This window comes from Cetorhinus maximus, unplaced genomic scaffold (genome assembly GCF_964194155.1).
Source record: "Cetorhinus maximus unplaced genomic scaffold, sCetMax3.hap1.1 HAP1_SCAFFOLD_1717, whole genome shotgun sequence".
NCBI classification, from domain to species: domain Eukaryota; kingdom Metazoa; phylum Chordata; class Chondrichthyes; order Lamniformes; family Cetorhinidae; genus Cetorhinus; species Cetorhinus maximus.
The window spans coordinates 25,001-37,316 of NW_027597657.1; the positions used below are offsets into that span (position 1 = coordinate 25,001).

The 12,316-nt window shown below is 49.0% G+C and overlaps 1 protein-coding gene across 1 annotated transcript in view; it reads right to left on the bottom strand.

Annotated features, from left to right (window-relative positions):
* The window catches only part of LOC144676589 (antigen WC1.1-like), a 52,168-nt gene that overhangs the window by 23,985 nt on the left and 15,867 nt on the right, over window positions 1–12,316 (bottom strand). Inside the window, exons 5-6 of the mRNA XM_078536973.1 lie at window positions 6,765–7,067; window positions 2,092–2,388 (exon numbers count right to left, since the gene is read on the bottom strand). Of these exons, the coding sequence (XP_078393099.1) occupies window positions 2,092–2,388; window positions 6,765–7,067 (600 nt within the window). The remainder of the gene's footprint in view (window positions 1–2,091; window positions 2,389–6,764; window positions 7,068–12,316) is intronic.

Consider the following 12,316-nt stretch of genomic DNA (forward strand, 5'->3'; position numbering starts at 1 on the left):
GTCAAAATCCTGGCATATTCATCTTGTGGCTGGAGCAAAGTAACAGGTGATCGTGCTACTGGCGCCTGGTATAGTCCCCGCCTGGAGAAAGGAGCGGATATTACCAGCGTCTTACCGTCCACTGTACAATTTCATTGATGTAAATCGAGCTGAATGTTGGGCAGCTACTGTCTACCTAATACAAGCCACCACTATTGTACCATCCACATTTCCAAGTCCCTGTTTGGCTGAGCTCAACTGCAGGGTCAAGCAGAATTACAGGATGATCACAGCACGGAAGGAGGCTATTCGGCACATCCTGTCTGTACTGGCTCTTCAACCGAGCAACTCACCACCCACCCCGCCCCACCCCGCCCCACCTCTGCCTTCTCCCTGTAACCCTGCACACACTTCGTTTTCAGACCACAGTTTCCTTCCCTTTTCAAAGCCTCGATTGAAGCTGCCTCCCCCGGGCCTTCTCAGGCAGCGCGTTCCAGATCCGGAACTCCTCCCAATGCCTGAGGCTGTTTCTCCCCAGGTCGCTGTTGCTTCTTCCGCCGGATCCCCTTCAATCCGTGCCTTCTCCTTCTTGATCTCCTCTCCCCCCCCCCCGCCACGACCAATGGGAACAGGTTCACCCTCTTCTACCCTGTCCAGGCCCCCTCGCGATTTTGAGCACCCCTATCGAATCTCCTGGCAATCTTCTCTTCTCCAAGGAAGACAGTCCCGCCTTCCCCAAGATATCCACGTCACCCAAGTCCCTCATCCCGGGGACCATTCCCGTGAATCTTCTCTGCACTCTCCAAAGCCTTCACAACCTTCCTAAAGAGCGGTACTCAGAACTGGACGCAATACCCCAGCTGAGGCTGAACTAGTGTCTGATGCAAATTCAAAGTCACCTCCTTTCTCCTGTACTCTAATAATAAAGCTTAGGGTACTCTATGCTTTACAAGAGATTTTCTTTACCTGCCCTTGCCGTCTTCAATGATGTATTTTAGGTCCCTCTGACCCTGGTACCCCTTTTAGAATTGGGTCCTCTGTTTAATATTGTTTAATCAAAGGGGAAGATGTGCATGGTCAGATCTGATATTGGCCACTCTCTACACGTATCCAAAGTCTGAAATTGCTCATTTATTGGACACCGATCCTGCTAACTTCATATCAAGGGGCTGCATTTTTCAAAATGTCCTCCAATCCAATCCGATTTCAACTCAAAACAAAAATAAAAACAAAAATACCTGGAAAAACTCAGCAGGTTTGGCAGCATCGGCGGAGAGGAGCAAGTCCGAATGACCCTTCAACAGAACTAAGTAAAAATAGATGAGATGTGAAATATAAGCTGGTTTAAGGCGGGGGGTGGGGGGGGTGGGACAGGTAGAGCTGGATAGAGGGCCAGTGATAGGTGGAGATAACCAAAAGATGTCACAGACAAAAGGACAAAGAGGTGTTGAAGGTGGTGATATTATCTAAAGGAATGTGCTAATTAAGGGTAGAAAGCAGGACGGGCAAGGTGCAGATAGCCCTAGCGGGGACGGGGTGGGGTGAAGGAATCAAAATAGGCTAAAAGGTAGAGATAAAACAATTAGCCTTTATCGATTCCTGCACCCCACCCCACCCCCACTAGGGCTCTCTGCACCTTGCTGGTCCTGCTTTCTACCCTTAATTAGCACATTCCTTAGATAATATCCCCACCTTCAACACCTCTTTGTCCTTTTGTCTGTGACATCTTTTGGTTATCTCCACCTATCACTGGCCCTCTATCCAGCTCTACCTGTCCCACCCCCACCCCCCCCCGCCCCCCGACTTAAACCAGCTTATATTTCACCTCTCTTCTATTTTTACTTAGTTCTGTTGAAGGGTCGTGAGGACTCGAAACGTCAGCGGTGCTCCCTCTCCGCCGATGCTGCCAGACCTGCTGAGCTTTTCCAGGTTATTTTTTTGTTTTTGTTTTTGTTTCGGATTTCCAGCGTCCGCAATTCTTTTTTGCTCTTCAATGAAAAATTGGATCGTTGTTCGAGAGCAGATTGACACCGATCGGCCCGACGCTGCCGCCATGTGGGATGTGCTCGTTTCCAGTCTCGATTTTCTTTGCGCGGGACTTCGGCTGCCTACCTGAAATAGCGATCGCGAGGGATTCGCTCTGGGTGGAGTTGTACTCCCGCCCGGCGATGGTTGTCCGGTACGCGCAAGTGTAGTCTCCCTGATTGGCCATCGTCGTGTTCACCATGGTGAACTCCGCAACTGAGTCGCGCACGGTCAACCTGGTGCTTATCTCCAGCCCATTCTGGTACAGCTGGAAATTGCGGGTCCGGTAGGCTTTCGGGGCTGTGCAGAGCAGGGTGAGTAGCTGCCCCTGGGGGTACAGATGAAACTCGGTGTTCCTGGATATCGTGGGTCGTTCTGCCTTGCCTGAAAGATAAAAGGGAGGCAACTCTTGTGAACGCAAGGCCTGAACGCAAGTCAACCCAATCTTTTGGCATCTCTTACCCCCGCTGTGCATTGACGGACAAGGTTGCCCCTTCCTGGGGAGCCAGAATCCTGATTTCTACAGTGGGAAGGTGGTGGGGGAGGGGGGCGATTGGTGTTGGGGGGGGGAGGTGGGGTGGTGGTGAGTTAAGCTCAGGGAGGAGGTAGGGCCATGCAGAATATAATCCTGCACCTCTGCAAGCAGAACCACCATCTTGCAAAGCATGAGAGGTGTACGAAACATACGACACTACGAAATCACCCAACAAGACATTAAAGGGGCCATGTGTGCCAATAAGGTACTAATGGATATGTTCCATCAAGATGAGGAAGGTTTGGGTGTCATGGAAGAGGAAGCCATTACCACTGACGAACAAACTTACTATGATTGAGAGAAGATGTACATGTCTGAGATTCGGCAGTAGCTAAGAGAATTGAATCTCATCTTCAAAGTCTTCAGGGAACCCTTTGTATCAGACGCTAAGCTGTTTTCTGCAAACGTATGTTGTAAATTTTATGAATACCTTTTTAAAATGTATATATCCTCGTAAGTTTGTTGCCCTCTTAAGAATAAAGAATGGCAAGGTCTATAAGGCAGGAGTGTATGAGCGAATGTAGGAGGGGCTCAACATCACCTCACGAGGAGGAACACATGGATGTCTTCAAATATCGTGGCTCGTAACTACACGAGCGCCTGCCCCATTGTTGCATCTCGCCTTATCTGACGTTTATCGTATGTCTCAGTCGCTCGCAGCGCAGAACAGGACTGATGCCGAAACGAGAGACAGCCTCGTCAAAGATTCACGCCTGACGATCATCAGGGAAAACACCCGAGCGCCAAGTCTCCAAGCGTCACTGTGATGTTGGCGACGGGACAAACGGGTGCCGTTTGGCGGGCCGGCTGAATCGGGTTGTTCGACGCGTTGCCATGGAGACAGCAACGGAGCACTGTAGGCTCCCCAGGTTCCCGGCTTCAACCAAAGGCATAAGGTTTGACCATATTCCTTTTGTCTGAAGCGACCGGGTCCCTGCGTATAAATGTACGTTGCTTCTAGCATGTATAAATGAGCTGCACCATGAACTTGACTCCTGACTTCTGAACCTGCATCTAAACCTCAATTATCTTATCTTAACTGTGTACCCTTTTGTTATTGGCCAGGAAACCTGTCCCACCTTCCGCCCCCACACTTTCACGCCTACCTCCACCCCTAGTCTATTGAAACCCCTGATAATTTTGATCAACTCAATGAAATCTCCACATAACCTTCTTTGTTCTGAGGGGAACATGCAAGAGTTCTCTATTCTCTTTCATGTTGCTCATTCTTGGTGCCAAGCTACCAACCTTAGTTGAACGTTCCCTGGTCTAAAGCAACCCCCAGTGGCTCCACACAACTAGATTCCCATACAGAGGCTACCATTGTGGTAAATCTCCCTTGTTTCCCTAAGGCTATGGTGACCATCGTGTGACGTATGCACGTTTAAGTATCTATTTCAGGGGGACACAAGGGCATAAGAAACGGGGATTGGAGTAGACCATTCGGCCCATCGAGCCTGCTCTGCCATTCAGTGTGCTCACAGCTAAACTTGGGATTCCACTCCATTTTCCTGCTCGCTCCCCATATCCCATCATTAACGGAGAGGCCAAAAATCTGTCCATCCCGGCCCTCAACGATGGAGCATCCACAATCCTCTGGGCTAGATTCCCAACCCTTCGAGTGAGGACATTCCTTCTCATCTCAGTCCTAAATGATCGGCCCCCTTATCCCGACGTTGTGCCCCCGCGTTTGAGATTCCCCCCGACCAGCGGAATCGACACCTCGGCGCCCACCCTGGGAAACCCCTTCACAATCCTGCAGGTCTCAATGAGATCGCCTCCCATTCTTCTAAACTCCAGAGACTATCTCCAGAGGGATCTGGACCAACTGGAAAAATGGGCCAGAAAATGGCAGATGGAATTTAATGCAGAAAAGTGTGAGGTGTTACATTTTGGAAGGACAAACCAAGGTAGGACATGCACAGTAAATGGTCGGGCACTGAGGAGTGCGGAGGGACAAAGGGATCTGGGAGTTCAGATACATAATTCCCTGAAAGTGGCGTCACAGGTAGATAAGGTTGTAAAGAAAGCTTTTGGCAGACTGGCCTTCATAAATCAAATTATTGAGTATAGGAGTTGGGATGTTATGGTGAGGTTGTATAGGACATTGGTGAGGCCAACTTTGGAGTATTGTGTGCAGTTCTGGTCGCCTAACTACAGGAAGGATATCAGTAAGATTGAAAGAGTGCAGAGAAGATTTATTAGGATGTTGCCGGGTCTTCAGGAGTTGAGTTACAGGGAAAGATTAAACAGGTTAGGACTTTATTCCTTGGAGCGTAGAAGAATGAGGAGAGATTTGATAGAAGTTTACAAAATTGTGAGGGGTATAGACAGAGTAAATGCGAGTAGGCTCTTTCCACTTAGATTAGGAGAGATAAACACGAGAGGACATGGCTTTAGGGTGAAAGGGGAAAGGTTTAGGGGGAACATTAGGGGGAACTTCTTCACTCAGAGAGTGGTGGGAGTGTGGAACGAGCTACCATCTGACGTGGTAAATGCGGGCTCACTCTTAAGTTTTAAGAATAAATTGGATAGATACATGAATGGGAAAGGTCTGGAGGCTTATGGACTGGGTGCAGGTCAATGGGACTAGCGGAATAATATTTCGGCACAGACTAGAAGGGCCGAATGGCCTGTTTTTCTGTGCTGTAGTGTTCTATGGTTCTAATATAAACCCAGTTTACACAGCCTCTCATCCCAGGGACCAATTTAGTGAACCCTTCACTGCACCACCTCCAGTGCAAGTACATCCTTCATTTAACACGGAGACCAGAACTGCGCACCATATTCCAGATGGGGTCTCACCAAAAACCCTGCACAACAGTAGCAAGGCTTCTTCATTCTTGTACTCCAATCCCATTGCAATAAAGGCCAACATGCCATTTGCCTTCCTCCTTACTTGCTACGCCTGCATGCTAACTTTCCGCGTTCCTTCTACAAACACACCCTTTGATCATCGACACTTATAATTCCCTCACCTTTTTAGATAAAGAAAAAAATTCTGTTTTCTTTCAGTCTCATGGCCAAAGTAAACAGCCTTGCACTCCGCTGCGTTACATTCCCATCAGTCACCTTTTGCCCACTCGCCCGACTTGCAGCCTCTCAGTCTCCTCCCCGCAGCTTACCTTCCCACCCTAGCTTGGCCTCATCAGCAAACTCAGATCCATCGCTGAAACAGAAACAGAAATACCCGGAAAAACTCGGCAGGTCTGGCAGCATTGGCGGAGAAGAACACAGTTGACGTTTCGAGTCCTCATGACCCTTCAACAGAACTAAGTAAACTTAGGAAAGGGGTGAAATATAAGCTGGTTTAAGGGGATGAGTTGGGGGGGGTGGGGTTTGTTGGGACAAGCAACCAGTGATAGGTGGAGATAACCAAAATCTGTCATAGACAAAAGAACATAGAGGTGTTGAAGGTGGTGATATTATCTAGAGGAATGTGCTAATTAAGAGTAGCAGACAGGGCAGATAAGGTGCAGATGGCTCTAGTGGGGGGTGGGGGAATACTAAAAGGTAGAGATAAACAATGGGTGCAAATACATTTAAAAATAATGGAAATAGGTGGGAAAAGACAAATCTATATAAATTATTGGAAAAAACAAAAAGGAGGGGGAAGAAACGGGAAGCGGGTAGGAATGGAGGAGAGAGTTCAAGATCTAAAATTGTTGAACTCAATATTGAGCCCAATAATTTATACAGATTTTTTCTTTTCCCACCTATTTCCATTATTTTAAAATGTATTTCCACCATTGTTTATTTCTACCTTTTAGTATTCCCCACCCCCCACTAGAGCCATCTGCACCTTATCTGTCCTGTCTTCCACTCTTAATTAGCACATTCCTTTAGATAATATCACCACCTTCAACACCTCTTTGCGCTTTTATCTGTGACAGATTTTGGTTATCTCCACCTATCACTGGCTATTTGTCCCAACAAACCCCCCACCTTAAACCAGCTTTTATATTTCACCCCTTTCCTAATTTTACTTAGTTCTGTTGAAGGGTCACGAGGACTCGAAACGTCAACTGAGCTCCCCTCTCCGCCGATGCTGCCAGACCTGCTGAGTTTTTCCAGGTGTTTCTGTTTCTGTTTTGGATTTCCAGCATCCGCAGTTTTTTATTTTTACTTTTAGAAATGTCGCCCTCTGCCTCTTTGCCTCAGTCACTCATGCAGAGCGACCTCGAAACCAGAAAGCGGGGGTGGGGGGTGAAAATCGGCGACTCACTTGTGATGGCGACCTGGACCCGGTCACTGTGAGTGGACGAGTGCATCTTGTGGTTGATCAGCACTTTGAACATGCAAGTGAAGTAGCCTTCCTGGTGCATGCTGATGTTGTGGATGGTCAGGATGGCGCTGGAGGCTGACGTCGGCCCCACCGAGGCCACCGGTCCCGACTCGCCCACTTTGTAGAGGTAGAAGGTGATCACCGCGAAGACGCTGGCCGACGAGCAGCGGAAGTTGACGGCCTCGCCTTGGACGAACATGCCGGACGTCCGCAACACCGAAATCGAGGGCCGCAACAGGACATCTGAGGCGGGGGAGAGAAAGAGAGAGTGAGCATGGGTGAATCGCTTTGCTCCAGAGGCCCGGGTCAAACCGTTTTGGCCGGGGTTGGGTGCAGGGGGGCATCATTGGCTCTAGAAATTCGCCCCGGGTCACCTTTACATCGCCTATTCTAAATCCCGCTCGATTTCAGCTCCGCGGGCATGTTGATTGGACGGCGACCGGGCGGGGGATTGGACCAAGCAACGAATGCAACACGGCCTGTTCTCCATTCTTAGCCAGGATGAGTTTCCTCCCCATTCAGAAATATACAGAGCAAAGGTTACCTGTTTCAATCCTGCGCTGTCCGAACATATGAAGCAGGAACAGGAGGAGGCCACTCGGCCCCTCGAGCCTGCCCCGCCATTCAATAAGCTGACGGCCAATCTGATTGTAACCTCAGCCCCACATTCTGGCCGACCCCCCCAATAACCTTTCACCGCCCCCCCCCTTGCTTAACCAGAATCTATCACGCTCGGCCTTAAACGTATTCAAAAACCCTGTTCCCAACGCCTTTTGGGGAAGAGAGTTCCAAAGGCTCACCAACCTTTGAGAGAAGGAAATTCTCCTCGTCTCCATTTAAATGGACGAACCCATATTTACAAACAGTGACGTCTATCACAGAATCACACACACAGTGCAGAAGAGGCCCTTTGGCCCATCGAGTCTGCACCGACACTGTGAGAAACGCCTGACCTACCTACCTCATCCCATTGACCAGCACTTGGCCCCATCGCCTTGAATGTTGATGAGGTGCCAAGTGCTCATCCAGGTACTTTTTAAAGGATGTGAGGCTAACCCGTCTCCACCACCCTCCCAGGCAGCGCATTCCAGACCCTCACCACCCTCTGGGTAAAAAAAGTTTTTCCTCACATCCTCCCCCCTAAACCTCCTGCCCCTCACCTTGACCTTATGTCCACCTGTGACTGACCCTTCAACTAAGGGGAACAGCTGCTCCCTATACACCCTGTCCATGCCCCTCATAATCTTGTACACCTCGATCAGGTCGCCCCCTCAGTCTTCTCTGCTCCAACGAAAACAACCCAAGTCTATCCAACCTCTCCTCATAACTTAAATGTTTCATCCCAGGCAACATCCTGGTGAATCTCCTCTGCACATCCTCCAGTGCCATCACATCCTTCCTATAATGTGGTGACCTAAGGTCTAGATTCTATGTCTAGGTTTAGATTCTCCCACAAGGGGAAACATCCTCTCCACATCCACCCTGTCAAATCCCCTGAGGGTCCTATATGCATCCATCAAGACGCCTCTTATTCTTCTAAACTCCAGTGAGGACAACTCTGGCCAAAGGCTCAGGTGTCACCTCTTACGTTGTAACATAAAACCACGTTCGGAGTTCTAGATAAAAATAACAGAAAGTGTCGTAAAAACTCAGCAGATCTGGGAGCATCTGTGAAGGGAGAAAAAGAGTTAAGGTTTCGAGTCCAATATGACTCTTCTTCGGAACTTAGACACCAAAACTGAACAGCATACAAATATACGAATGAGGAGCAGGGGTAGGCCATTCGGCCCCTCGAGTCCGCTCCCCCATTCAATTAGATCATGCCTGATCTGATTGTAACCTCGACCCCACATTCCGGCCTCCCCCCCCCTCCGATAACCTTTCATGCCCCCCTTGTTAACCAAGAATCGATCTACCTCGGCCTTAAAAACATTCAAAGACTCTGCCTCAAAACTCCATTTGATATTTCTTACATCCATTGCACATTTACGAAGCTGAACTTTATCAGTCCAGTCATATTAAGTGCATTGCAACTTGTGATGTTTTCTTTTCTCTGGTGTTCATGAGTCTTTGGCACCCTCTTCCTCAAAAGGCCTGTGGAAGTAGAGTTTTTGAATATTTTTAAGGCAAGATCGGTTCTTGGTAAACAAGGAGGGGTGAAGGGCTAATCAGGGAGAGGCAGGAATGTGGGGTTGAGGTTACAATTAAATCAGGCATGGTCTTATTGGATGGGCGAGCAGGTTGGAGGGGCCGAGTGGTCTACTCCCGCTCCTAATTCATACGTTCGTGTCAACATCATTAGACCGAAAGCGGGATCATCTTGGCAAGTCACAACAGGAACTCACTGGGTAGAACATCTGTCTGACATAGAATTAGATGGCGCTGACTGCACTAAATACCAAGCACTGTGTGTTCGGCGCGGTCGCTCAGGCCCCACTCGTTTTGCCCCCAACCATTTCCTTAGCCCTGGTGTTCATATCGCACACCTGTGATGCTACAAAGTGGCGGGACCCTTCCAGAAGGGTTCTGAAGTGGGGGGGCCCCGGCGGGTGAGAAGTTCCCCAAAATGGCCACTGTCAGATCGTCTCTGCCCATCCCACGCAGCTCCTGCTGAGCTAACTCAATTGGCCGCAAGAGGACGTAAGGACAGAGGCGGTGCGTAGTCGGCGGCTGGTCCGATCCCACCCATCCTGCGTTTACGCAGAGAGAAACAGGCTTAACGTTTCATCTCCGTATGGTCCTCCTTCAGAGCTGGACAGCAGTAGACATTTGATGCATTTTATACTGGGGGTGGAGCAGGGGGAGCAAGGTGGAAGGTCGGCGGTAGGTGTCATCTCAGGAGAGATCGACAAAGATGTCCTGGACGCAAGACGAAGGGAGTGTTAATGATAGCGTTAAAGTCTAAAGAAGGTGTTGATGGTGGCATAAAGGTACAATAGCGGAATGTCTGAATAGCAGAAGGGTCAGCGTTCAGTGAGATCACAACATAGGAACAAGTGATAGATGGCCCTTTTTGGAGGGTGGGGTGTGGTGACTGGGGGTAAAGGATCAAAAAAAACTGAACGAATCAATAAATAAATAACGCATAAAAATAAATTTAAATTTAAATTCAACGTTAAAAAATGGATTTCAAAAGGGTGCGGTCGAGACGGAGGAGAGAGTTCGTGGTCTGAAGTCGTTGAACTCAACGTTAAACCCGGAAGGCTGTAAAGCGCCCGGTCGGAAGATGAGGTGCTGTTCCTCCAGTTTGCGTTGAGCTTCACTGGAACATTGCAGCAGGCCAAGGACGGACATGTGGGCAAGAGAACAGGGTGGAGTGTTGAAATGGCAAGCGACAGGGAGGTTTAGGTCATGCTTGCGGACAGACCGAAGGTGTTCCGCAAAGCAGGCACCCAGTCGGCGTTTAGTCTCCCCCGGCAATGCAGAGGAGGGGGCCACATTGGGAGCTGGCATCGTCCACAGACGTGTCGGGTTAAGTAGCCTCCGACACGGGTAAAAAAGGCAGGAGGAGTTCCGGGAGGGATTTGAACCTGCATTAGCCTAGTGCATTAACAGTAGGCCAACAATGCACCTCAACTGCCTCCGCTACAAGTATACCCTTCCTTCAGTGAGGAGATATTAATGATACGCAGACTCACGAATGCCCTGTATCGTTGTAGCAAGCCCTTCCCTACATTTCTACCCCACTCTCCACCACCGCCCTTTCAGTAAGGAACCAGCATCCCATTTGCCTTCCTAATGATTGTCGCTGATGCTCGAGGAGGGTGGAACTGGGTGACAGCAGGGCAGATCAAAGGGTTGTGGGGTTGGAGGAGACTTCAGAATTGGGGATGGGGGGGAGGTGAGACCACGGAGGGGTTTGCAAGCGAGGGTGAGGGCAAACAGCACGAAATGTGGAAGAAGTAGGGTGATTGCGGGGGGGGACTGGGTGGGGAGGAACCCCAGCGTTGGCACCCTTAGCCTAACAGCCAACTCTGTGGATTGCAGAGGATTCCATATAACACCACATTTGGCATAGAGTGATAGAGTCACAGAAAAAGGCCCTTGGGCCCATCTAGTCTGCGCCGGTCAAACAAGTACCTAACTAGTGCTGGCCCTGGAGAGGGTCCAGAGGAGGTTCACGAGAACGAACCCAGGAATGAAAGGCTTAACTATGAGGAACATTTGAGGACTCTGGGTCTATACTCGATGGAGTTTAGAAGGATGAGGGAGGGGGATCTGATTGAAACTTACAGAATAATGAAAGGCCTGGATAGAGTGGACGTGGGGAAGATGTTTCCATTAGTAGGAGAGACTAGGACCCGAGGGCACAGCCTCAGAGTAAAGGGAAGACCTTTTAGAACAGAGATGAGGAGAAACTTCTTTAGCCAGAGAGTGGTGAATCTATGGAATTCATTGCCACAGAAGGCTGTCGAGGCCAGGTCATTGAGTGTATTCAAGAGCGAGATAGATAGGTTCTTGATTGGTAAGGGGATCAAAGGTTATGGGAAGAAGGCGGGAGAATGGGGTTGAGAAAATTATCAGCCATGATTGAATGGCGGAGCAGACTCGATGGGCCGAATGGCCTAATTTCAGCTCCTATGTCTTATGGTCTATTCTAATCCCATTTGCCAGCACTAGGCCCATAGCCTTATATGCCAAGGCATCACAAGTACACAATCAAATACTTCTTAAATGTTATGAGGGTTTCTGCCTCTACCACCCTTACAGGCAGTGAGTTCCAGATTCCCACCACCCTCTGGGTGAAAAAAATTCTTCCTCACATCCCCTCTAAACCTCCTGCCCCTTACCTTAAATCTATGCCCCCTGATTATTGATCCCTCTATCAAGGGGAAAAGTCCCTGTCTACCCTAAATACGCCCCCTCATAACTTTATACATGCAACACCAAAGCAGCGCATGCTAGTGTTTATACTATTTTCGGGGGTAAAAAAACAATTAAACTCAATTAATAAAACAAGGGGGCAAATTAAATGGCAGCCCCTTAAAGGGAAACTGCGAAAACAAAGAGAAACTCTGAAAGAAGACTAACAAAAATGAAATTTAAGTACGACTAAAGGTGCCAACAAAGGTGCCAAGCCCCTGTGGTACCCACCCAAGCCTCGATCGTGCCCAAGTGTTTATGCTCCATTCGGGCCTCCCCACCTAAATCCCACATCACCAGGCCTCACTCCCTGTCTACTGCAAACGTGTGCCCAGTGCCTTTGTCTGTTTGTTTAGCTTCCCCTCAAATGCATCTGTAGGATTCACCTCGAACTCTCCCTCAGGCAACAAAGCTCAGTGTTCTCACCATCATTTGGGTAAAGGAAGTTCATCCCGACTTCCCGGTTGGATTTTCGGTAGCTATCTTACATTAACGGTCCAGTTAATGAAGAGCGCCCACCCTATTAAAGCCTTTCATAGTTTTAAAGACCTCAGCTCGGTCAGCCATCCTTTATTTCTTTCACCAAGGAGAAATGAGCTCCAGTTTGCCAGTCCTTCCTTTCCCAAAGT